Here is a 26234-nt window from a genome sequence, read left to right on the forward strand (position 1 = left end):
GGAAAGTCGTTTTCTGCTGCTTCTGCTGTTGAACAGATATCAACTGTGCTGCACATGTGTTTCCCTGAGGAAGGTATATAAAACAGAGTGAACCATAACAAGATGTCACTCTTTCTGAAATCAAAGGCTTAGCTCAAACACCCCCCAAAAAACTATGTCCCTCTTTCTGATTACCTAATTTAGAGACTCTTGCAGAAGGGCTTCTCAATGAAGATGGCTTTAGGCTTCTGGGATGCTCATGTGGTAGAAAGTGATTGTATAGCTTTAAAAGTGAGCATCAGCACATTTAATTGTGCTTGGAAACAGACTGGAAGTTACTGCAGCTATTTAAGGATTGTTAGATGTTTTCAGTGTGGGTGTTTTCAGTCAGAACTCTTCAAAGACCCATATGTAACAGTTGCTATTGGAGAGTCTCTGGTAGAGTAGATCCATTAAATTAATTGTTGAATGATGACTCAATGCATAGATAAATATAATGGAGTCCATAGCTGTATTCTAGTTGGAACTAATAGGATTTAGATCAGCATATAGGAAAAATTCCACAACAGAAAATGACCAGGCTATTTCTGTCCAGGAGGGGCCACATCTACCATACCATGTGTTTCAAGCTATAGATACCATTGGATCTAGTACCCTAAGCCTGGACCAATAGAGCATAAGTAGCAAACTGTCATACCATGGGTTGTATCCCAGCCATAACCTGTTCTCCAGTCCTTGCCTGTATGTGACAGTTATATAGCCCATCGCTTGCCCCTTCCAGAGTAATTGTTACAAGAGAAAGATCTTTCTTGAGCTGCAGACAGAATAGAAAGATTAGTTATCACCATAAGATCATAATGATTGCCACCTTACCTCTCCCTCCAGCATTGGTACAAGTTAGAAAAAACTTAAAGTATCTCTTCAGAACTTGGGGATGCAGAATCTTTGTATCTAAAGTGAAAATGTGTGGAGAGTAATGTGGGAAAATGGATGTATATCTATACAATCTGTAGTTTGTTCACTAGTGACCTGTGTTTCAAGTAGGTGGATTGGATGTGTGTATTTGTATGCATGTGTATGGATAGATGTATATGAGTGACTATTCACTAGTGCCTTGTGGCCTTTATAAGGTTAAGTATGAATACAAGTGCTTCTCTTGGGCCAAATGAGGGAAAGGTAACCAGAACTGTTTGAACAACTCCTCTAAAGTCAGAAAAACAAAAACAAACCATGAACCAGCATTTTCCATCTTGTCACTTTTGGCTCTTGTCCAATCCATTACTTATTGCTGATAGCAATTCATTACTTCTGTAATCTTGATTACCACTCTGCAAATTTCTGGACAATCTATGTTGCATATGTCTTATATGTCTTGTTTATGTTTTGAACTTATTCCACAAAAGCATAATCAAACCAATGCTCGAGAAAAATAGCCAAGGAACGAATAACCAAGAATGTAAGTTCCAAGGAAAACATAATGCTTTGTGTGGCCAGCTCAGCAGAAACGAGCTTTTGGGAACATGCCTAAGACATTCATTGTATACAGTTAAATATGAATATGGTGGGTTATATGAGCCTACATGTTTGTAACCATGGAAGCACTGGATGCAGTTTGCTTTAGTCTATAATAAAACATCTGGGGGGAAAACTGTAAATTAAATCTGGATTTCTTGTGCTAGTACTTACTTTTCATCAAAGTTAATTTCATTTCTTTGTCTTTTATATAGAGCAGTGTATAAGGATGCTGATTTATATCTCCTGGATTCCCCTTTTGGTTATTTAGACATGTTAACAGAAAAAGAAATATTTGAAAGGTATGGTATATTGTGACTTTTTATTATTATTAAAGGGTATGATGTTAGTGAGGCAGAAAAAGCTTCATGCAGAGCAATGGCCATATCTAAAAAATACATTTGTTAATATAATATGTATTTTTATGTAAATTTATGCAAATACATAATGTTTTTAGGAATAATTTTAGGGCCTCTGTGCAATACTCATTAGAAATCAGTTAGTATTATACTAAAACCTGATAGTCAAATTCATTTCGTCTGAATCAAGAAACAAGCCAAGATATTAAATCAGCTTTGAACCAGAACTAAATATCCTGGCTTGTATCAAAATGGTAAACTGTAATTTCATGATATGGACAAAATGGGAAAATACAGATAATGGAGGTCTTCCTGCTTTGAAGCTTGGTTGTTTGCAGAAAAGAGCTGTGTGGATACATAGTCCAGGAGTGGGGCAACTTCTTTCGTTCCAGGGTTGGTTTCAAACACAGCTGCACAGCAGCTAGAGGGGGACTGGCTGAGTGGGCAAGGGGAGTGGTGAATGCTTCACTACAGCAAGGTAGATTGCCACCCTATCTAAAGGAGGCTGTGGTGAAGCCATTGCGGAAAAAGACCTCCCTGGATCCCGCCATCCTGGAGAACTATTGGCCAGTCTCTAATATTCCAGTCTGAGGCAAGGTTCTGGAGTGAGTAGTGGTCTCTTAGCTCCAGGGGTTTCTGGATGAAACATATTTTCTAGATCCATTTCAATCTAGCTTCAGGCCTGGCTATGGGACAGAGACAGCTTTTGTCACCTTGGTGGATGACATCTGCAGGGAAATGGATAGGGGGAGTGTGTCCCTGCTGGTCCTGCTAGATCTCTCAGATGTTTTCGATACCATCGACCATGGTATCCCTCTGAGCTGCCTCTCTGACATGGGACTTAGGGGCACTGTTATGCAGTGGTTCCAGTCCTTCTTGGAGGAGCGGACTCAAAAGGTGGTGTTGGGGGACTCCTGTTCGACTCCTTGGCCACTGGCCTGTGGAGTCCTACAGGGTTCCATTTTGTCCCCCATGTTATAAAACATCTAGATGAAACCTCTGGGAGAGCTCATCCAGAGTTTCAGGGTGAGGTGTCACCATGATGCAGATGACACCCAACTCTATCTCTCCTTTTCATCTGATTCCAAGGAAACTGTCTCTGTATGGAACTACGGTCAGTAATGGACTGGATGAGGGCAAACAAATTGAAACTTAATCTAGCAAGGGCAAGACAGAGGTGCTCCTGATCAGTCGTAAGGCAGATCAGGGAATAGGGACCTTGCCTATGCTGGATGGGGTTACACTCCCCCTGAAATCTCAGGTTCGCACCTTGGGTGTGCTCCTGGACTCCACTCTGTGCCTGGATGGCCAGGTTTCAGCAGTGGCCAGGAGTGCATTTGCACAATTAAAACTTCTGTGCCAGCTGCACCCATTCCTTGAGACATCAGATCTGGCTACAGTGACACATGTCTTGCTTACATCCCGTTTGGGCTACAGCAATGCACTACATGGGGCTGCCTTTGGAAACTGTTCAGAAACTTCAGCATGTGCAAAATGCCTGTGCCAGAATGCTGATTGGGGCCAGTTATAGGGACCACACAACTCCCTTGCTGAAACAACTCCACTGGCTATCAGTTCGTTTCGAGGCACAATTCAAAGTGCTGCTTATGACTTATAGAGCCCTACATGGCATAGGTCCAGATTATTTGAGAGACCATATCTCCCCATACAAACCTGCTAGGGCCCTAAGATCTCCCGGGTAAGGCTTTTTCTCGGTCCCTCTACCATAACAGGTTCATCTGATGAGGACACGAGAGAGAGCCTTCTCAGTGGCTGCTCCTGCCCTCTGGAATGCCCTTCCTCAAGAAAGAAGGCTGGCCCCCTCATTGTGACAAGGTGTGAAAAATAGTATAAGTCAAGTATAAATAAAGAAATGATTCATTAAATATATTATCTATATTATAGATATTATAGATATATAGCACACTTATTTTTAAAATCTTTTTGTAATGATGTTTTGCTTATTGTTCCTTGCTTTTCACAGTTGTGTATGTAAGCTTATTGTCAACAAAACAAGAATTCTTGTCACTTCAAAACTGGAACATTTAAAGATAGCAGACAAGATATTAATTTTACATGAGGGAACATGCTATTTCTATGGAACATTTTCTGAGCTTCAGGGTCAACGGCCCAACTTCAGCTCTGAGCTGATGGGATTTGATGCTTTTGATCACTTCAGTCCAGACAGAAGGAATTCCATTCTGACTGAAGCACTGAGAAGGCTCTCTATTGACAGTGATGGATTGGGTTCACGAAATGAAAAGAAAAAAGCTTCCTTTAAGCAAACTTCAGATTTTACTGAGAAAAGGAAGAATTCTGTGATGAATGCACTGAATTCAAGCCGAAAGTTTTCTCTCATACAAAAAACACCATTGCAGGCTAATGGTATAGAAGACGGTCTTGGAGAACCAGTTGAAAGAAGGTTGTCTTTGGTGCCCGACTCTGAACAAGGGGAGGCAATTTTGCCACGAAGCAATGTATTTAATCCTGGCCCCACATTCAGAGGACAGAGAAGGCAGTCTGTGCTTAACTTGATGACCCGAACCTCAGTTCATCCTGGACAAAGCCTTTACAAAAAGGGCAGTGTATCAGTACGTAAAATGTCAGTAGTCCACCAGTCTTCTGAGATAGATATCTATGCCAGGCGTTTGTCTCGGGACAGTGTGCTAGAAATAACTGAAGAACTTAATGAAGAGGATTTAAAGGTATGTGTTTCAGACTACTGTTGTTGGTTGTGATTCAGATACCAATATCTATTTTGGATGCTTCCCTCTTATTGAACATGTTGCAATGTAATTTCTATATTACACCTACCTTTAATTTCGTGTTTCATATGTAATTTTTTATATGTCAAAACAATGATCTCATAGCAATTCTTCTTGCAGTAATGTTGGCCTAAGTTTAATTAATTGTGACTCCCAGCCAGAGTAGACTCATTAAATCAATGAGACTTTGCTGTGTGAACACCGATGTAGTTTTTATTAATTTGGTGATTGTTACCCGCCTCGATCCTTTGGGGAGAGGCAGGCTATAAATAAATCATATTATTATTATTGGCGGCTTACAGACCGCCCTTTTGGGGTGGCCTGTTCCCGCCCCTTTCCCCCCCCCCGGATCGGGGCCTCAGCTGCCACAGCGGCAGCCTCTGAGGCCTCAATCCGCCGCTTTCCAGGCTGCCGGGAAATGGCAAAAGGCCACTTCCCCGCGACCTGGAAAGGGGTGTCCTTGGGGCTTCATGCCCCAAGGACACCCGACAGCAGCGGGGACGAAGAGAAAGGGGCCGCTTGGCCCCTTTCTCATTTGTGTCGCTGGCGCAGCCATGTAAAGGCTGCGCCAGCGACACAAACCTGGAAGGAGCTCCATTTCGGAGCTCCTTCTGGCGCCACAGAAAGGGCGCCCCGACGCTTTTGCGCGGCACCAGGATGTCATTTCCATGCCGCTCCGTTTGGATTGAATTTTAGCTATTGAATCAATCGTAATGCTTCAGTAGGGATGAGGTGTAATTTTGCTTGGTCTATGTCCTTAAACAACCCAATTTGCACATGCTGGTGTATGATGAGTTGAACATAGTTATAAATTGGACTGTTACCCCCCCCCCCCCAATTTTTGACTTGTCCAAAGGGCATTCAAGTAGGGGGACTATTGTAGAACCATACCGTACATATTTTATGGGCAAAATGTGTACATTTTAAGCAATGTTTTGTGCATACGCACACACACATATTAAGAGGGGGAAAAGATGGAGCAGAGTTGCAACTGAATACATGTGAACGAGCCATAAACTGGAAATGATTTGATTATCCCTTTGCTTCAGATAGTTAAAAAACTTATAATATTTTTTACTTTATAAAAATATTCAGGGAAAGTTTCAAAATTGTCAGAACTCATCCTGTGCTTTTGAAAATAAAAAAAGAATCATGAATACAATGGGTATGCATAGAATTTATAACAATGCTAGGAAGTAAGCATCAGAGTTTATAGATATCTCAGTGATAGAATTGATTCTGATTCATATAGGTAAAGTGTGAGCAGTACTGATACATTATGGATATGCAGGAACAAATAATTGTTGGGATCATTCTAACTGTGTCCTTGTCCATTGTTTTACCAGGAATGTTTCTTTGATGATTCTGAAACAATGAACACTGTTACTACATGGAACACATACTTCCGATATATTAGTGTCCACAAAGCGTTGATTGTTGTGTTAATTATGTGCGTAGTTATCTTTTCAATTGAGGTAAGAATGGTGACCTTATAATCTTGGTCTTCAATCTGTATAGCAACTATAAATGAAAGTAGGATTTCAAGTAAGACAAATTAAATCGTCTGCTGAGGGTGAGGATAATAGAACCTCCACATTTTAAATAGCTGTGTAGAGAATGGAATTTTAGTGGGTACACTTTGTTACAGTAGGCAAATCTGCTGAAATTGCCTCTTCTATGGAACTATTAAATGTGCTGGAGCCCAGTTATTCTTTGATCTGGCTACCCTAATTGCAAGCGTAGCAGTGGAACTCTAATTCTTAGGGACACTGCATGTATGCTCATCTGACTTTTAGTTGTTAGTTACGGTATGTCCATTATTTATAAACATCTGCATCAGAATGCTTACCAGCAACAACTATGTACTAATAATACTTGTAATATGACATACTGTGCTGTTGCAAATACTGTCCTGTTGCAAATTGAGAAATGGTTCAATTAAAGCTAAATATCGTACTTGGATAGATGTGGGTATGCAATTCTTACACTGTAGGCCAGAGGTGGGCAACATGTGGCTCTACAGATGTTGTTGGAGTCTCTAGCTCCCATCAGCCATAGCCAGCATAGCCAGTAGTGAACAAAGATGGAAGTTATAATTCAACATCTAGAGGGCCAGATACTGTGTATTTCCTTTCTAGGCTGGATTAGGAGAGGTGGGGAAAGTGTGGTTTGTGGGCTGCATGTGGTCTTTAAAACTTTTTTTTTTTGCACCCAAAGATTTTTTTTTAAAAGAATGTGTTATTTGTACCAGCAAACTGCTAAATGCAGTTAAACATAGTGCAGTTGACTAATATCATCAATTACATTTCCAATTACCAGTCTGAATGCAAAAACCACAGTGCTATTAACTCAGTCAATTACCTTGTCAATTACCAGTCAAGCAGAAAGCTTGGTTTTGCAGATTTTTCAAAGCATTTCAAAATGTTTTCCAAGTTGGCTCACTGGTATGGAATTCTGAGAACTGTAGTTTTGTGAGACATTTAGCCTTCTCTGTCAGAGAGCTCTGGTGCCACAACAATCTACAGTTCCCAGAATTCCGTAGCATTGAGCCATGGCAGTTAAAGTGGTGTTAAACTGGATTATTTCTGTAGTGCGGTTGCAGGCTCAATAGACTTATTTTTGAGTAGGTGTGCATAGGATTGCTTTGTAAGTTATGCATGAAGATACAGAAGGGAAAGATAAGGTTGGAAAATATAGCCAAAAAACTTCAGAAGAATAATCTTACAACATGATAATGGTAGTAAATGATGGGTAAGGAACTGTGATTGGCAATGGTGGAGGTTACATACTTGGTACAGAAAATTAACATAAGCACAAAGAAAGGTGATAAGAAAAAAATTACTTCACTTTCACTTTACTTTTAATTTTCTCTGATACACTGTAACCAAACTTTCTGAACATTTTCTGAATAAATGGAAGTATGAAAAGAAATAATTGTCAAAGATCTAGTAATAAAGAAAAGGAGTTAAATGAAATAACAATCACAAAGACACTTAAGACCTTATCATATGGAAGGGAAGCTCTCAAATCCCATGGATAAACAGGGTTTAGATCCTGGGAATATCCCGCAAAAGTGGTTATTTTCAGACACGTCAGGCTAATTGAGCTTTAACGTGACATTAATCCATGCAGAATGTCACAAAATCATGCAGCTTTTTACTTTTGGGAAAATCCCAATGTTGCATTAATGATCAATTAGCCCGACGTGTCTGAAAACAATCCCACTTCTGCAGGATATTTTCAGAATCTAAACCCCATTTATCCATGGGATTTGGGCACTTTGCCTCCCGTGTGATAAGGTCCTTACTGTGGAACACTAGAATCCTCTTTCCGCTACTTGGGCAGCTGCCACACTGCAAAATTAATGCAGTTTGACACTACTTCAACTGTCATGGTCCCATCCTATGTAATCCTGGGATTTGTAGTCTGTTGTGGCCCTAGAACTCTTGGCAGAGAAGGATAAATATCTCATAAAACTACAAACCCCAGAATTCCTTAGCATTGAGCCAAGGCAGTTAATGAGGTGTCAAAGTGCATTATTTCTACAGTGCAGATGTAGCCCTAGTTAAGTATACTTAAGTAAGCAACTAAGGCCTGTGAAAGATTGGGGTGGCATCTGGGCTCTCCAGGGACATGGCGTTTATATGACGCACGCCCTTGGAGTGCCTGGAAGCCACCTGGGGCCTCCTAAGGTAGCCCAAAACCAGCACCAGAAGGAGAAGATCGTTTCCACTCCTATTTGGGCTGGCAGCAGGAGGTGCCTTCACGGAAGTGGCATGCCAAGGCCCTGGGGCGATCGGGCTGCGAGCAGCTTCTGGCCACTCCTTCCTGTCCATCTGCTTTGCCCCTAAGTTATATACACTTAGCTAAGCAAATGACTCAGTAGCAATTGTAAGTACAAAAAGTATGGATGAGTATATCTGTGTAACTCTTTCATATTCATGATTGGTACTTGATCATGATTGTGACACTGTTGCCACTACTGTAAACCTACCTTACTGGGCATCAGTGTAAATTTACAGCGCTTCATAAATAAAGGTTAATAATAATAATAATCAGCTGCATGAGGAAAAGGAAATCCATTCTTTGGCAGTTGGAACACAGGTAAATGATGTTTCTGTCAGGGTTTTTTGTGGGATGGGTAGGGTAGGTTGGGCTTGGAGAAGTTAAGGCTTCTGGCCATACTGTACTACAGTGCTACTCAAGTGGTGGTCTGTGGATTGGTGGTGGCCTGCAACCGACTGGTTGCCAACTTGCCAGTTCACGAGGCGTTTCCAAGAAAGAAAAGTATAGTTATAATCAATGGACATAATTATGGTGCCAGTCCCTGGCTCACTGGGGAAAACAACTTGTCAATCCCCACCATCAGATAGTTTAAGAAACCCTACTCTGGTAGATCTGGAGAGACCTGTGTTCCAGTACAGTTCAGCTGTGTATCTCAGTGGATTACTTTGGGGCACTCACTGTCTCAAAGCTTGATGAGCCTCACAGCATTATTGTTGGAATAAAATTGCATAAGGAAGAGAGGAGAACCCACATTATGCCACCCTTCCCTTGGAGAAAGATTAGACAAAACAAAGATATTATAATAATAAGCAACAACAGTAACAGTAATCATTAAATATGTATTGTCTATTTGCAGGTGGTGGCTTCTCTCATTGGAGTATTGTGCATCAAGTGAGTACCACTTTGATTATATCATTTAAAATGTAGCAAGTTAAGTAATGTTTTCATAGGACTTTAAAAAATTTAATAGCGTTTTAATTCTCTAATAGTTCAGTTGTGTTTTAGTACTAGCTTTGTTGTTGTTGTGTACTTCAAGCTGTTTTCAATTTATAGTGACCATATCACCAGGTTTTCTTGGCAAGTTTCTTTAGAGGAAGTTTGTCATTGCCACCTTCTGAGGCTGAGTGTGACTTGCTCAAGGTCACCCACTGGGTTTAATGGCTGAGCCAGAAATTGAACTCTAGTCTCCTGACTCATAGTCTAGCACTCAAACCATGACACCACCCTGGCTTTCTGCTTTGTTTATATATATACCTTTTTAATTTGCTTTTACTTGAACCCATTTTTATCTGTTGCGAGATGTCTTGAGTCCCAGCTCTCGAAGAAAGGTGGCTTTAATTCAAAACAACAACAGCAACATCAGCAACTAGTTTTTATCAGAGTGCCAATTGATGATGATGATGATGATGATGATGATGATGATGTCAGGACCAAGGAGAAGGAAAAAGAATCATCTTCCTCATCATCTTTCCCTCTCCATTCTGAAAGCACTCTGACTTCCTAGTAACTAATATTATAGAACAAACACTCTTATGTTAATTTATTTAGTTGGACCCTGAGTTATAACTACAAACAAGCATGATGCATTTTTATGGGTTATAATCCAATCCTGTGATAATTTTTCCCCTCAGAAATGAATTCTGTTCAGTGGGCCTTTTCCACAAGTTTACACAGATAGGATTGCTCTTCTACACAAATGCCTAAAAATGGTTATTTAGAAGTCCTGCAGGTGTTACCACTCAGGAAAGTGCAATGTGCATAATGTAGTCAGCATGGTGTTATGGTCGTCCAGAGACTCATCTGAACTTGAGTGAGTTACAATCTCTCAGCTTCAGAGGAAGGCAAAGGCAATGCCACCACCCCAAACGAATCTTGCCAAAAAAACTTTGTGATAGGTTCACCTTAGGATTGCCATAACTTGGAAATCACTTGAAGGTGCGCAACAACTAATTTCAAATGAATTGAAATATCAGAATGCAAGATTCCCAGTCACAGCAAACCCTCAGATACATAATAGACAACTGTGGAAGGTTGGGGGCACTAGCCCCCTGGGAGCTCTTGGAGAGCCATACCTGTTGCTGTAAACAATAAAAATAAAAAAAAAGATTTTTGCCCCCAAACACCTGTAGCACAAGCATGGGGCATTTTCACCATGCTTTGAGTTTTGAAAAAGGCTTCTCCTGGGCCTAAATTGGCCCATGGAAGTCCACAAATTGTGGTAGGAATGCACCCCACATCCTCGGTTCATACTAGGGCAAGGGTGGGGGATTTTTCTGGAAAAATTATTTTTGACTGCTGAGGAGCCCAGGGAGCCTGAAACATGGCGGAAATGTCCTCTGCATCCTCTAGAGTGTGTTTGGGAACATTCTGAAGCATTCTGAGATGTGTGTGTATGGATAGATTCTCCTCCACGGTCCCAAAATTTCATTGGTCCATTGAGCGCCACATGTGACCCACTGGCTAAACTTTGCTCACCCGTGTTTTAAAATGAACTTTTTCTGTCTAATGAAAACTCTTTTTAAAAAACATGTTTTCCAAAAAGGGAAATGTCTTCAAATCAGTTATGATTTATTCTCCAACTTGACATACTAAAGCAAGATAAAATGATTATATTGACAATATAACAATTTCTGTGTGTTTTCTTATAGTGCTGCTGTTTCACGTTCAGCTACTCAAAATGTAACAAATGCTACCTCTGATGTTGGTGTTATTGTTACTCAGACTAGCACCTATTACATCTTTTACATTTATGTGGGAGTGGCAGATACTCTGTTGGCCCTGGGAATCCTCAGAGGCTTGCCCCTGGTGCATACTCTAATAACAGTTTCTAAAACTCTACATCATAAGATGTTGCATGCAGTCCTTCAAGCACCCATGTCTTCCTTCAACAAGCTGAAAGCAGGTAGAATTAGCCTACTCAATAAGCAGAAAGTTTATGGGTTTTGAACAACAGTACTCTTGTGTTAAAAGGAACTGTTACAAGGCTCTTCCCATTAGTGCCTCAATGCTACCTTTTTACCTGAGATATATCAGAAGACTCTACATGAATGACACTTGCCCAATATCAACCCTTGATACATGTTCCCTAAATGTATAAGGGCTAAGGTCCCCAGTGTCCTCCTCTTATAACTTTGATATTTTTGGTAGCATGTTTCCTGTGTCTATATGGTTGTGGATTCACTCAGGCAGAAGCTTCTCTTGAAACAAACAAGCAAACAAACAAACCTTAACTTTATTTAGGCCCTGTGCAGTCTGGCCCGAAAGGTCGGCTGAGGGTGGAGTCAGGGTATCACCTCCACACTACGCACGCCCCGAATCCAACCCTAGGGTGCCATGATGCCACGCACCGCTCCACATGGTGTGTGGCATCACGACACTCGTCCAGCACTTCGGCACGATGCAGCATTGAAAGAGCTGCATATAGCCATGGCACTGCGGCTATGGCACCCTTTCCAGGGTGCAAAAAGGAGTCACTTTTTGCGGCTCCTTTTTGTGCCCTGGAAAGGCCAGATTGGGGCCATGACATGCCGGTTGCTGTGGCCCCAATCTGGCTGTAAAAGGGGCAGCTGGAGGTTGCCCCTTCAGGGCGGTCTGCATAGCCACTAAGTAACATGTATGAAGCTTATGTAGAACAGTTTCACAGATGGTATGGTTACACTGATTACAAAAAATCAACAGTTGCAGGCAATTCCCCACTCAAATTCTATCCACTAAACTTCCCTGAATAGATCTCTGATTTCACTCAATGCCTAATTCTCAATGGAGCTCCAACTGAACATTCCACTGAACTTTTCTACATTAAACTATTCTCTTCTCCCCTGAACTATTTTCTTTTCCCTTTTATATCCCATGGCAGCCCTCACCTACAGCCAACCTTAAACAGAATTGGCTGTTGGGAAATCAAGTCTGCCCAGTGACTCTGTCACAGGAACACTTTAGGATTTTGCTAGGATTGAAGAAAACAATGAAATCTCTCACCATCTGTCTTTCTTAGAACTTTCTTTCATAGTGGAGTTAGAAATTTAGGGCCAATTCTTTGGGTGTGTGTAGAGACAGAAGTATCTTCCAGCACTGGGAGTTGAACTAGTCATTTATTCTCCTCCCTTCTATCTGCCCTGAGGCAGCTGGATTGAATTGTTGGGGGATACACTACTCTCCCATGTGTTTTGGAAATGGGGTTATAAATGTAGCTGAGAAAACACTTGTTGATGATACTGTGTTGTTCTCAAACAGGGGGGAAAGATTGACCCAGGCCAGACCAGGCCCTGAGATGCTTAGAAGCAGCCCTTTTTGGTACCTCAACATCCTCATTGGCATGGCTAGTGGGGATGTGAAATAGGGCTGACCCTAAGCTATAGTACTGCCTTCTTAGGGAGGCCAGAATGCCCTTCTCCTTGCTGATGTTTGTTGGTTAGAAGGAGGTTCTGTTTTTTGATTTTTAAAAATTCTGACAGGTTTTTAGAACTGAAGGTTTTTGCAGAAATGACTTTAGTGGATGGTATATTATTTTTATTGAACTGCTTATTTAAATGTATTTAAATTGATTAATTCTGAGTAGTTTAATTCTGTTTTAATGTTGACTTTTGTATGTTTTAGCTATATTGGACTTGTTTTAAACTGTAAGCTGTATCGTCTCAACTTTGGAAGATGGAGATAGTAATAAATTTTGGGAACGGGGAGTTCAATCATTATCATCAACAACAACAATGGTGGCCGTGGTGGTTGTCCTCAGATACACACACAGCAGTTAAAAGGCTGGGTGTGTGTGGGGGGGGGGGTACAGAACTCAGAAGCTGTAGACAGTACACCACTGGACCCAAACATTCTGTTGGTCATAACAAAACAATGCTTTTACAGTGGACTTAAATATAGCTTTGTGCTCAGAGGAATTCTGCTCCACAGTAATGATTCAGAGACGCTAAGAGGGAGACACTTTCCATGGTGATTCAGGAAGCATGCCTGGCTTTCAGGTACTTCCTCCACCTTTTAGGGATGTTTGGGGGACGTTTTAGCAGCGGTGCAGCCACATATGAAAATCTTCAGTAAGAGCTGTTTGATGGTGGAACAAACTCCCTCAGAGATTGGGGCAGCCTCCTTCTATGGAGGTCTTTAAACAGTGGCTGGATGGCCATCTGTTGGGAGTGCTTTAATTGTGTATTCCTACATGGCAGGGGGTTGGACTGGATGGCCCTTATGGTCTCTTGCAACTCAGACTGCTTCCTACTCAGGAAAGCTCACTTCTCTATTGTGTCCTGAAGTCCTGCTCTGTTATTTTTTTTCCAACATGCAGGTGGAATACTAAACAGATTTTCAAAGGATATAGCAATATTGGATGACTTACTGCCACTTACAATATTTGACTTCGTCCAGGTTTGTAGAAACCGAATATATTTTGCAGTGTGTAAAGTGTGTAACTTGCTTGTTTTCTATAAGACAAACTGTGTTTTGAAGATCAGATTTTGTAACAAATTCAATAGAATTTTAAAAATATAATATGTGTTAAATTTCATACAACTTGTCTTCAAACTGCTTTTTCCACTAGTCTGCTGGGTGCCATCTATGTGCATCTGAACTTAAGTCACACTGTAAAGTCAAAGGCTTTCATGGCCGGTATCCATAGTTTTTTGTGGGTTTTTTGGGCTATGTGGCCATGTTCTAGCAGAGTTTCTTTCTGACGTTTCGCCAGCATCTGTGGCTGGCATCAGATGCTGGCGAAATGTCAGAAAGAAACTCTGCTAGAACATAGCCACATAGCCCAAAAAACCCACAAAAAACTTAAGTCACACTGTCCATCCAATGAGATAAGGTCAAATTAACCACTTTGGCCAAATAGAACATTCTCTTTCTACTTATTAAAGTTATAACGAGTGTTCTACATTTGCAAAATTATAACCAGTCATGTGCGTAAATGATATTCTGGGAGCATTTACACTGTAGAAATAATAGTTTGACACCACTTTACCTGCTGTGGCTCCCTTCTACAGAATCCTGAGATTTGTCATTTTGTGATGCACCAGCACTCTTTTGCACAGAAGTCTAAAGACCTTGTAAAACGACAAATCTCAGGATTCCAGAGGATGGAGCTATAGCACTCAAAGGAGTGTCAAACTGCATTATTTTTATACTGTACTTGCATCCTCTATTACATAGAACAATGCACATTAAGTCATCTCCTAAAGTGTATAGGGAGCATAATGTTGCAGACTAGGTTTAATAGCAAAATAAATACATTTAAATCAATTAGTGTAAAACAATAATAATAATAATAATAATAATAATAATAATAATATTTATTTATACCCAGCTCTTCAGCCAAGGCTATCAGAGAGGCTTACAATTTGTTAATTAGACATTTCCCTGCCCTCAGGCTTACAATCTAAAAAAAGACAAGACACAAAAGGAGAAGGGAATGGCAGTAGGGAAGGGGAAAAGTCCAGCAGATCTGCTCTCCCTTGGAGGCCTGTTGGAGCTGGCTTGTCTTTCTCTCCTTCACGATGGTGGATAAAAGGAGGACTCTTCTTTTCAGGCAAGGCCTGAACTGGCTAAACCATGAAAAAAAGTGAATTTAAGCAAAAAATACATTTAAATTGAAGAGTTACTTTGCATGAAATGAATGATTATTTTATTTTGGTATTATGAACACAATACCAATCTTGTATAATTTCTCCACATTGATAGATTTACATTCTGTATAGAAAGGACAGTTCTGTTTCTATGGTGCTCAAACTCTCAGCTGCTGATAAAATTGCAAATTGTGGCATTCTAGAAAATGCAGATATACGCTTGCTAGGAACTATGCCAAAGATAACCCATTTTAAAATGGAGAAGCTTTCTGCAGTGTGCATAACACTGTTTAGTAGGCAGATGGTTTCTTAAGTGCATAACCAGCATTGTAGACAGTGTTGTGAAGGTGGTTATTGTGTATTTTGTAGTACGATTTTGCTTTAGCTGTCTTTCTTTTCCTATTTCCATAGCCTTTAAAATATAGGAAGGGGCTTGAGCTTGTGTGTTTAGATATTTCTTCAGATGGGTTTTCACCAGAAAAGCCTTCCTCTGTTGGTAGGGTTGCAATACCATCTGGTCTGTTGGGTTTCATTCAGTTTCTAGTTATGCCACCATAGGACTATCAAGTGGTCCAGATTCTATGCCTTTTTTAAGGCAAGTATCTAGCCCTTGTAGTAGCAGAATTATGGGGGGAAATATACAGTCACACTTCTTTCCAGTTGTTATGTGAGAAACAAGTGTGTCTTTGCTTTTGAATGTGTTTAGCCTAAGAGGAAAGTCTCATACATTATGACTGAGATTGTGAACCCTCCTCTCTCAGTTCTGATTTCCAGTTCTCTGAGTAAATGTTATAGCTCAGCAGGAAATTCTTAGCTTTTGCAGGAAAGTTTAGCTGAAGTCTGATTTGCAGAGCCCCTTGTAAAGATTGTACAGAAAACAGTGGAGCCATTGGATGAAGGATGAGAGTTGCAACAATGACTAGTATTTAAGGTTTCATTGAATCTGTTGTTTTTCATACCTTGCTAGATGTAGCAATATTATATATTTTTATTAGATGTACAGAAAAAAACAAACTGAGTTCCATTTTATGAGGGGAAGTTGGATTCTCTTACCGCCTGATGTGATTATTGCTACCTTCTCTTCATCCCTCCTATATTCATCTCCCCACTGCTGCCCCTTGTACCATTTCCCTGCACCTCGATTTATTTCTCTTTCCCCCTGCTCCTTTTCTTGCAGCAGTGGCATCATGTCTGCTTTCAAGTGGGGGAGGGTGAGAGATAGGATTGGAGGTGCAGCTGTGGCTGCAAGAGAGGGCAACGTGATACAAAGGCAAGGTTAAACAAATGGGGCAAGAGGAAGTGCAAGAATGAGTGCAAGGTGCAAGAGAGGGAAAGTGTGGCTTCCTGGGATGAAAGAAAGGCAGGGAGGAAGGATTAAATGTGCAAGAGCAACAAGAATATCAAAGTATGAGGTGAGGATGCTGAACATGCGGAAGAAGAACAGCAGCTACTTTTTATAGTGGATTGCCAACAACCTAAAGATGTCTGTCTGCAACATTCCTCCCTGTGACCTCAAGATGTCTGCCACTTTCACCACAACAGCACTGCCATCAAAAAGCTGCTTAACTCCAACTTTTGAGGAGTTCACAGCCATTTTCCACTAAAAGGCTTTCTTGCACTGGTACAAGGGGGAGAGCTTGGATGAGATGAAGCATGCTACAGGTAGGAGGTAGGCAAGGAAGGGATAGAAATGCAACTTCAAACTAAGGGGGGGAGCACTGTAAAGTCATGAGCTGAGGCAAGAGAGGGAGGAAAGAAAGAGGGGGGAAAAGATGGAGAGATGCAGTGGGCGAGTTCAAGAAAAAAAAAAGAAATAGGTACATGGTGCAAATTTGTCTTTACTTTCCTGGCAGTAACTCTAAGATGCTTCCTCAAAATCCTCCCGTGATCTGCTGAGACTAACATTAGAACTGCCATAAACTTTGTATGTTTTTGTTATTAATTCCAACAACAAATGTGTAAAGCAGATTTATGTGCAGGGGTGTCATTAGGGATGTGTGATGAGTATGGGCCGCACCAAGTGAAACCCTAATGGTGGATGACACCATTACTCCCCAAACATATGCCTTTGGACAGAAACAAGCTGTGGCATTTGCCTGCATCCCTTTAAAAGGCTGTTGAGAAGTGGGAAGAGAAAGGAGAGGCCCCAGATTTTTTTAAAAAATTAAATTTTAAAGTTTACTTTGAAATTTTTTTTATTCTTTTTAAAATAAATTAATTTTTAAAATTCTTTAAATTTTTTAAAAAACATCATATCTTACCATTTTTTTTACTTTAATCACATTAAATTATTTTTACTTTAACCATATTAAACTATATACCTGTAAATATATTTAGGGTGTGCATATACTATTGTAATTGAAAAGTATAATTTTAATTTAAAAGTAATTTAGTAATTTAAAAGTATAATTTTAATTTACTATTACCATTACATTCAGTGATATAAAGGAATTGCAATTTATGAGTCACTAAGTATGCTGTATGGTATGGGAGGAGGTCATTTGGGGATGATACCAAGAGTTACTGCAGTGGATGATGCTAACCCTAATCCTAGTGATGCCACTGGATTTACTGAGATAATGATGGTCCATGGTTTCACAGTATTTTCACAGCTACGTAGGCACTTTACAGCACTTTAAACATTTCCACTGCACTTTAAACAGTTCTCTTGGATGAATAGCAGTTATAAAAACTGGTAGCAATGTTGAAACATATCAGGGAAAAAAACCCAACAATTAATGTGTAATTTGCATTATCAGAATGCAAATTAATGATATATGTTAATAATAATTTGAATAATATGGACATTAGATGCCCAGGTTTGAGAGGATGAAATATAGCAACCTTCCCTGTTGGCAACACATTGGATCTAGCCACAGGGATGTACAAACTCTGGGTTGTGGGGGAGGGTTGAGAGCTTTTGGACTCTTCCTCTGTACCTTTGGAGTCCAGCTATGTTCATGTAGGGGGCTGTAAGTATTTCCTGCATCTATAAATCATCAGTACAGCTGTTTCATTGTGGTCGTGTATTTGTTTCAGCTGCCCTAATCAAGCCCTGATTCTGGAAAGTCACCAATACAGAGTAACCAAATGTAGGTTTTCTGTTGAATTAACAAAAATACTGTCAAAATTGTAAATACTTACTGGATTCCAAAAACTTCTTAAAACCTAATTGATCCACTTTAAGTATTATATGGGCCCAAACAGACAGGCTAAAATAAAGCTGCTTTGGGCCACTTTGGAGGTATGCTGTTTAAATGATGAGTGCATCCTAAGAGGCCAGAAGCTGCACCAAGGCCACACTCCAGTCCTGAGCTTCTGGCCTTTTAAGATGTGTGTCATTTAAACAGCATACCTCCAAAGTGACCTGAAGCAGCTTTATTTTGGCCTGTCTGTTTGGGCCCATATCTCCCTTTGTTCTGTCAGCTGTTACAATCGTGTATCTCCCTTTTCCTTTTTTTAAAAAAAATATTTTCTGCCTTTGATGGTAAATTGCAATAATTATGTCTAAACAAAGTGTGGATGGCTCGATAGGTGTTTTTCCCTTCAAGAAGTTCAAGATAGTGATTGTATTGTAGGTGATATTCTGATACGTTTACCTTCTAAGGATGAATATTGATGGGGCAGTGAAAATGCAAAAATGTTATCTCAGTGCAGAACCGGTGTGGTGAGATCCACAAAGAAGGAATCATCTCCATTCAGGGACTATCCTGCAGAGTAGATGTAGATTTGGATTTTCATTAGCACAGTGTTCACATTTATTTCTTCACAGATTCATGGAGGAAAAATGTTTCATTTCTCTTGCAAGCACTTATACTTTATTTGACTTGATTGTACAGACAAGGACTTTAAAACAATATAAATTCATTTGATGCATTATTAATGGCCACTTGATTTAGAAAGTCATGCAATCAATTATTAATCTCGGAGAGCTCTAGCTCCAAATATGGGTGATTTATTTTTGTTCTTGTATGGATCTCTTATTTGAGAGGGAACTTCTAGGATGCTGGAATTACATACATTAATTTCCTCACTAGAAATGATGAATTTCTAATTGTCAGGGATGATGGGAGTTGTTGCTCTTCACCTCTGGCTCGAACTCACCACCTTGTTATGCACCGGCGCTGACCAGTTTTGGCCAGTGGTTAAAGCTTTGCTCTAAAGCAGCAGAGTTACAGAGAATAGGCTGAAGACCCTGACAAACTCTCCAAGCCTTCTCACTCTTGCTTCCACAGAAGTCTTCACACTTCTTCAGGATCCAGCTGGCTCTTGTATCTTCACTCAAGACACCAGACAACTCAGTAGTCTTATATAAAAGATCTACTTTATTCTACTATATACAGCTCCAAAACTCCTCACTACTACCCACAAAATACATTGGGATTCATAGCCATTATTATAGTCATTGCAAAATACCACCCACTGTTGTCTGTTTCCACCCAGTGGGCGTGTACAACCACTCTCATTGGTTCTCTTGGTTCAACCCACAATTAATGATTTCATCATTTCACCTTGTCCACTTAACAATTCTCAGGTGTGTTCAATTATCCACTTTACATTTCTGTCCTTGGCATTTAGGACTTGCTAATTCCATTACCTTTTACACCTGTGTGGCTTCTAATTGCTTCTGCTGAGTCATCCTGACTCTCACATACATGTTTTATTGCATTCACTGTATATCCCATGTTGCTTTTTCCTTAACACTAATTTGTAAAATTGGGGTTGAGTGTTTACTGTGTCAACTGTGTTTTTCTGTCTTCCCTCAGTTAATATTCATTGTGATTGGTGCTATAATAGTAGTATCAGCTGTTGAACCATACATCTTCCTGGCATCTGTGCCTGTGATAGCAGCCTTTGTAATGTTAAGAGCATACTTCCTGCACACTTCTCAGCAGCTGAAACAACTGGAATCTGAAGGTATGACAAGGATAATTAATAGATTTACTATTAACATAATAATAGACATTTGGGTGCGAAACAAACAGCCAGGAAGAAATGGCGAGAAGCCACTCCAGGCCCGATCACCCTGGGGCTGTGGCACATACATGTTGTGGCCCTGAGGGTGCCTCCTGCCGCTGTCCCAAATGGACCGCGGTGGGGCAAAGTCTTCATCACAGAATGTTTCCCATGGTTATTATTTTTGCCATGTAATGACAATGCTAAAGTATGGAGCTAAAATTATCATGACATTTCAAATGGATGACATTATCACTATGAATCTGTTTCATAGAAATTTACTTTTAGCACACAGTGGTTAAAATTTTGTTAATGTTTCAGGTCCTTGAGCCACTATAGGCACAGAACTGACAGCAAGATCGCACCTGAGATCGACATCCTGTCACAGGTGCAGCATTTGTAAATATTTACAAGATGATGACCATAAACATTATGGCTTGATATCAGCCTGCAAATATTTGCAAATAGTTCTTTGTATAGTAAATATATTATTGTATTAATTTTGTTGTTATTACACTTTTATCTCCTTGTAATCTTTAACAAATAATTTAAACATAATCAACATAATAAAAAATATCATTATCATCATCTATTGCCTGGTTAGTGAAATAGCCTTACTGGTTAGTGAAATACATTTATGATTGTTCTGTGACCTGATAAAGCTACAAAAGAAAGCAAACACATTAGTAATAGAAATGAACAATATTTGTGCTATTTGGGTTTCTATACAAGGGCCATTTAATTTCAGATGATACTGTCTAAGTTCTGAGATCAAAGACAAAACACTTACCTTTGTTCTACCACCCTCACAAGTGTGTCTTGGTGGCTGCCCATAGGGTTTCGTAGTCTTCTCCTAATGACGTTGGGCTGCGTACCAGTTGCTTTCTGTCCATCAGCAGGTCAAAAAATTCTTGCTCCAATGGACTTTTGGGGACTGAATGCATTTGGCTTTTAACAGTGTGCTTTTCATTATTATTTTTGATATGTTTAATGCTACAGATAAGTTAATATTTCAACTTTAAAAAATGTTTTTCCATATATGTTTTTATTTGTGTTTATTTTAACTTTTGTAAGCGGTCTTGAATCCCAGCTCTGGGAAAAGGGCAGGATGCAAAGGAATAAAATAAATAAATAAATGTCTGTTGTAAAAAGTACTTCTCACCATCATAATTGATTTTTTTTGTTCTTTGTAGCTAGAAGTCCAATTTTCACACATCTTGTTACAAGCTTAAAGGGGCTTTGGACACTGAGAGCTTTTGGACGGCAACCATATTTTGAGACTCTATTTCATAAAGCCTTGAACTTGCATACAGCAAATTGGTTCCTATACCTGTCCACATTACGTTGGTTCCAGATGAGGATAGAAATGATTTTTGTCATCTTCTTCATCATTGTGACATTTGTTTCTATTGCTACTACAGGTATATAATTTCTGTTTTGAACTGAACTGAAATAAAAGGTCTTGCTGTGCACTTAAATCTCCTTAAATATGAAGAATTAATAGGCTTGTTAATTGGAAAAAGATTCAGATTAGTTATGTCTGTTACTTATTGCAGCCTCTAAAAGGGAACACTTCTTCTGGAGAGCCTTTTAAGCAAGGATAAGCAACCGTGGGAAATTACTTTGGAGAGCTACACCCCCACCCTGGAAAAAAGTCAAAATGGATTTTCCCCCTTCTGGGGTATGGGGGCATTTTTGCCATGTTACACCCCCCCCCCCGGACTATTTTAGGCCAGGGGGAGGCCTTTAAAAAACAACAGGAAGTGACTTGGGTCATTTACTGTTGATCCTGTTCCTCTTTTTTCGCAGAGGCCTCTTCTGAACCTAAAACGGCCTAACCAGGGAGGAAGCGTGGCAAAAATGCTCCTTTGTGCCCACTGGAGGGCATTTTGGGGCCAAAATCATTTGTAACTAGTGGCCCTGTGGCCACCAAAACAGTTCTTAGGTGAGGCATGTTGCTCAAAGGATACAATTTACCCATCCTTCCTTTTAGGATTCTATGTACTGCAGTGAAGAATGGCTTTTTAGGTTTGGTTTTTTGTAACAGTGCTAAATGTGCTTATACAGAGTTTTCTTGACCTTACAGTGTGCTTCCCTCCTACTGCAAACTTATCATCGCAAAAAACTAATCTCTCAGAGTTTAGGCCTTGTCAAATTTGATTGAAATGCCTAGCACACCTTTGCTACCAAAAAGAAGTTAACTTTAGGGAGAATTTCATTCTGGAGTACAGCCGCTCCCATGTTCTAGTTCAAACACTGTTCAAATTATGTGCCAGCTAGTACTGTGACTGCAGAATCTGAATATGGGTAACTTTTCTGATATTATTTTTGTAATTCTTTGCCACTGCTGGTTATAATGTTTAAAAAATATCCTTTGATTGTTCTTTGTTATAATGATGATGAAGTAACTCATTATTATTTGATGCATTGTTCATTTTCTATTGCTTTCTCAGTTTTTTCTTTGAAGGAAAAGTTGTAGGACTGATATGAAAATGCCATAAAACTTGAAAACCTTCTGCCAAAATGACTCTAAAAACAAATTTTTAAAAGTAATTTTTGACTCTAGCCAAATCCAGTTAGCTAACTTTACTCTCTCTTGTGACATAATTTTGTTATATAACACTTTATATAATTTTTGAAATATAACTTCATTATCCAGCCATACCAAAAAGTAATTAGTTATGGGTAGCTATGTTACTTGCAATTTGTTATTTCCAAACTCAACTGAAAAACCATGGTGCTTTCCACAGTCTGGTAAGTTTCCTCTAGATAACTTAGACTTACTGCAACATCATCTCTTGTTATGTGGCATTTTAATTCAATTTCTCTTTTATTTTGCACCTTTCTTATATTTTGGTATAGATGCATCACTTCAGAGAGGATTTACTTTAAATATATAAGAATTAATAAGTGTGCTGGGATCTTAAAAAATTGTTTTATCCTGACAGGTAATGGGGAAGGAGAAGTTGGCATTGTTCTTACACTAGCCATGAATATTATGGGAACCTTGCAATGGGCAGTAAACTCAAGCATAGATGTAGACAGTCTGGTAAGAATCACAGCATTCCTTGCACACTAGATGTCTTTTTTTAAATTCCAAATTGTTACGTTCACATGCTTCATGTGCATATTCTTTTGTCTGAAGAATAATCATTTCTACGTATGCATGTACCTATAAATCAATATTAATAATTATTCCATAATTCAGTTACCATTGGTTATGATTTTTGGAGTCTTGTGATTAGCCTTGTCACAATCATATTTTCCCCAAAGGATTCATACTTAATTTTTCTGTTCCTTCATAATATCTTCTTTCTGATCAGGTACAATGCACAGTTTCCATTGTTTAGCCATATAATTTTGTCTGCAGCCAATAGTTTAATTATATATTTAGGATATTTCCACTTACCTCCTTCCAAAATAATAATGTTAACATTAATAATCGGCTCGTTGGCAAGTCTGCATCCCATAATAATATATTCATTTCATACCATTTGTGTAATAATTCTGAATTTGGGAATGGCAAAATATACTTTCATCATTACAACCCACAAAAGCTGCCATTACACTCACATTTCCTTTCCTCTTTGTTTTTCAAATCCACCTCTCTAGCCTTGTGTTTGCTACTTGCTTCTGGCACATCTTTAATCTTTTCTGCTTCAGAGGTTTCCCTTTCCACACAGGCTGCTACAGTTAAGAGGACTGCTGGAAACTACTAGCATGCATGCCAGGGAATCTTCTCAAATTGAAGCTTCTCAAAATGGTGGACAGGGAAAGGGCTATCACAGAGGCAGAAGGTGGGCATATAGGATATTCAATATTAATAATAGCGGAACTTCACCATATATTTGCATTATATAATACAGCCAGGTTACTCAACCGTTGTTGTCTACCACAGTAAATAGGTCTTAATATGTAGGCTGTTCACACATGTCTACATAGATTTTAGGGGTAAAAATGCTGTTGTAACTTCACATCACAATTGTATTGAGAACTCCATTGGAGCTGGAAGACCTGCAGGGGTACAACACTAGGATGATTTTTGGAATATAGTCACTGGAATGTTATGGCTGTTTTGGTTTTTTATACATGTGTACAGAGTGCATACAGCTCACCATTCCAGAAGACATACCAGTAGTTCTTCATCAGATTTCTAGAGTTAATATAAATTTCTGGGAATTCTTGAAGAAAGCAACCTTTAGGCCTTCTCGTTGTCTCTCCAATTTTTCCTGCTTCTCTTTTTTCTTCTGCTTTCTTTAGACTTCAGTCCCTCATCCCAGCCTGTCTAGTTGGGCAAGATAATGATGAATTATCTCTGCTTATGTCTTCTTAGACTTTTAAAAAAATTTCCACAGAGACACATCACCTGGATACACAAATATATTATTACATAAATACTGTGAAATAATACATTGTAATAACACACACACATTTGTTTTCATTAACACAGGAGATGCTATGGGCCTCTGTAGTTAATTGCTCAAGAAATGAGGTGGTGTTTTTTTTTCCTTTCAATTTTGAGAAAATAAGCTGTTCAGTAGTGATGGTTAATGCTTTCCTATTGCTCATTAAAATTGCTTCACAGATGTAAACTAAAGAAGTACATTAAATATGAAGTCTGTTGTATTCCTTAATTATAAGAATATCAGACTGAAAAAGAAATGTAGCACTATTCTGTGAAGAACTGCTGACACAAAGAAGATATTAGATTTTAGCCCTCAGCCAGCCAATGACAGTTCAATACCCTTATCCCTCCATTTGCATCATGAGCTTTTAAGAATATCTTTGTGTGTGTATGGTCTCTTTGGGGCATTCTGCCCTCTCTGGAGATTATCAGATGGGGAAAAGGATGCTCTTGCCACATCCTTTTCACATCCTTGTTGGGGGGAAATGTCCGCACTGATCTGGACATTTTCCAATCCATAAAGTGCTAGTGACCATGATGGCATGAAAGACTTCTATACGACATCACTGTCTGTCAGTGAGATGGAATTGTCCCGTCATTGCTCTTCAGTTTGTAACAATGGAAGAACCTGTTAATACAATTCCACTTTGCTAACAGGATAATTACAGGAACAGCACGAGACATATGAATGTCTTTCATGTGATCATGGTTATGGATGGGATAAGGACGGGAGAGGGATTCTCTTTGCTCCTGTCCCCGTCTGATAATCTCCTTTGTCAGCATAGTGTCCAATCTGGTTAGATGTTTACCTGCATATAAGTGTGGTTTATGCAAACAGGTGTCCCTTTTCTGGATGGACACAGTATAACAGACTTCTACCCTCTTGCCCACCCCATCCACAACTGTCAAGCCAAGGGTGGGGATCAGCTGCTCCTCCTTACTAGTGTGAAAAATTGGCAAGGGGAGGCAATACAAAGGAGGAAGTATTTGTTCTGAGGGGCAGGAAAAGAACAGTTTATTCCATCTGGGAGTGCACCTTCATTTATTCTCCCCCCCCCCCCCAAGCTTGAACCAGTTTCATCTTCTTCCTCTAAATTGCCTCCCCATCCCCTCTCCATGAGTAAGAAACCACAGTGGCTCCTCCCAGGATTTGACAGCTAACAGGGCAGGAAGGAAGGACATGAAACTGTTATACTACACTCCTATTATTTCAACCACTGGAGACCCCACTCAGAGATGAAGGTCTCCAGATCTTTGGTTTTTTAGAGATTCTTCTTTAACTGGTATTCTCTTCCTTGGCATGCTTGCACCAATGGGTGCACTTATTTTTGAGCTAACTGTCTTAGCCAACTTCATACACTTGACTGCACACTGTACACACTGTACACATAGACAGAACCCCCCTCTGAAAGTACATGCACTTATTAATTATTTTCCCCATAATTTTGTGCAGGATGACTATGACAGAAATTGGCACATCTTATTCCATTAATTTGTATGTATTTTTTTGCTAGTTTGTTTTCTTTTAGAATCTTGGTTATAATATGAATAATATGAGCAACAGGTGAAATATTATCTTGACTCACCATTTTGGGCATCTTGACTTAAGATAATGAATTGAAAGTGTCAGTTCGTTAATCTCCTACATTGTTAGAAATAAAATATTTTCAGTCGTGCTCAGAAGAAACTTGGTGAAATCAGTTGTTGCTTAACCCAGGCTGAAATTACAATTATTTTGCTTTTCTTAAAATATTAAATCTAGATTGAGTACTATTTTTCAGAAGTCACTGCAAGTATGACAGACTTCTGAAGATGAATACATACAGAAGAATAACTAGTTAATCACAAAGTCTTGCTCTGTTTTCCCACCATTAACACACAAATAATAATAATAATAAATTTTATTTTT

General features: G+C 39.5%; 1 protein-coding gene across 1 annotated transcript in view; it reads left to right on the forward strand.

The window, feature by feature from the left end:
- Positions 1–26234, forward strand: part of LOC149312289 (cystic fibrosis transmembrane conductance regulator-like) — a 116467-nt gene that overhangs the window by 69439 nt on the left and 20794 nt on the right. The window contains exons 13-21 of the mRNA XM_089527187.1: positions 1707–1793; positions 3835–4555; positions 5962–6090; positions 9258–9292; positions 11050–11303; positions 13692–13771; positions 19731–19881; positions 21114–21341; positions 22869–22969. Coding sequence (XP_089383313.1) covers positions 1707–1793; positions 3835–4555; positions 5962–6090; positions 9258–9292; positions 11050–11303; positions 13692–13771; positions 19731–19881; positions 21114–21341; positions 22869–22969 — 1786 coding nt within the window. The remainder of the gene's footprint in view (positions 1–1706; positions 1794–3834; positions 4556–5961; positions 6091–9257; positions 9293–11049; positions 11304–13691; positions 13772–19730; positions 19882–21113; positions 21342–22868; positions 22970–26234) is intronic.

The sequence above is a fragment of the Sceloporus occidentalis genome, unplaced genomic scaffold (assembly GCF_023333645.1).
Source record: "Sceloporus occidentalis isolate IW3139 unplaced genomic scaffold, rSceOcc1.0.p SCAF_5, whole genome shotgun sequence".
Classification (NCBI taxonomy): Eukaryota; Metazoa; Chordata; class Lepidosauria; order Squamata; family Phrynosomatidae; genus Sceloporus; species Sceloporus occidentalis.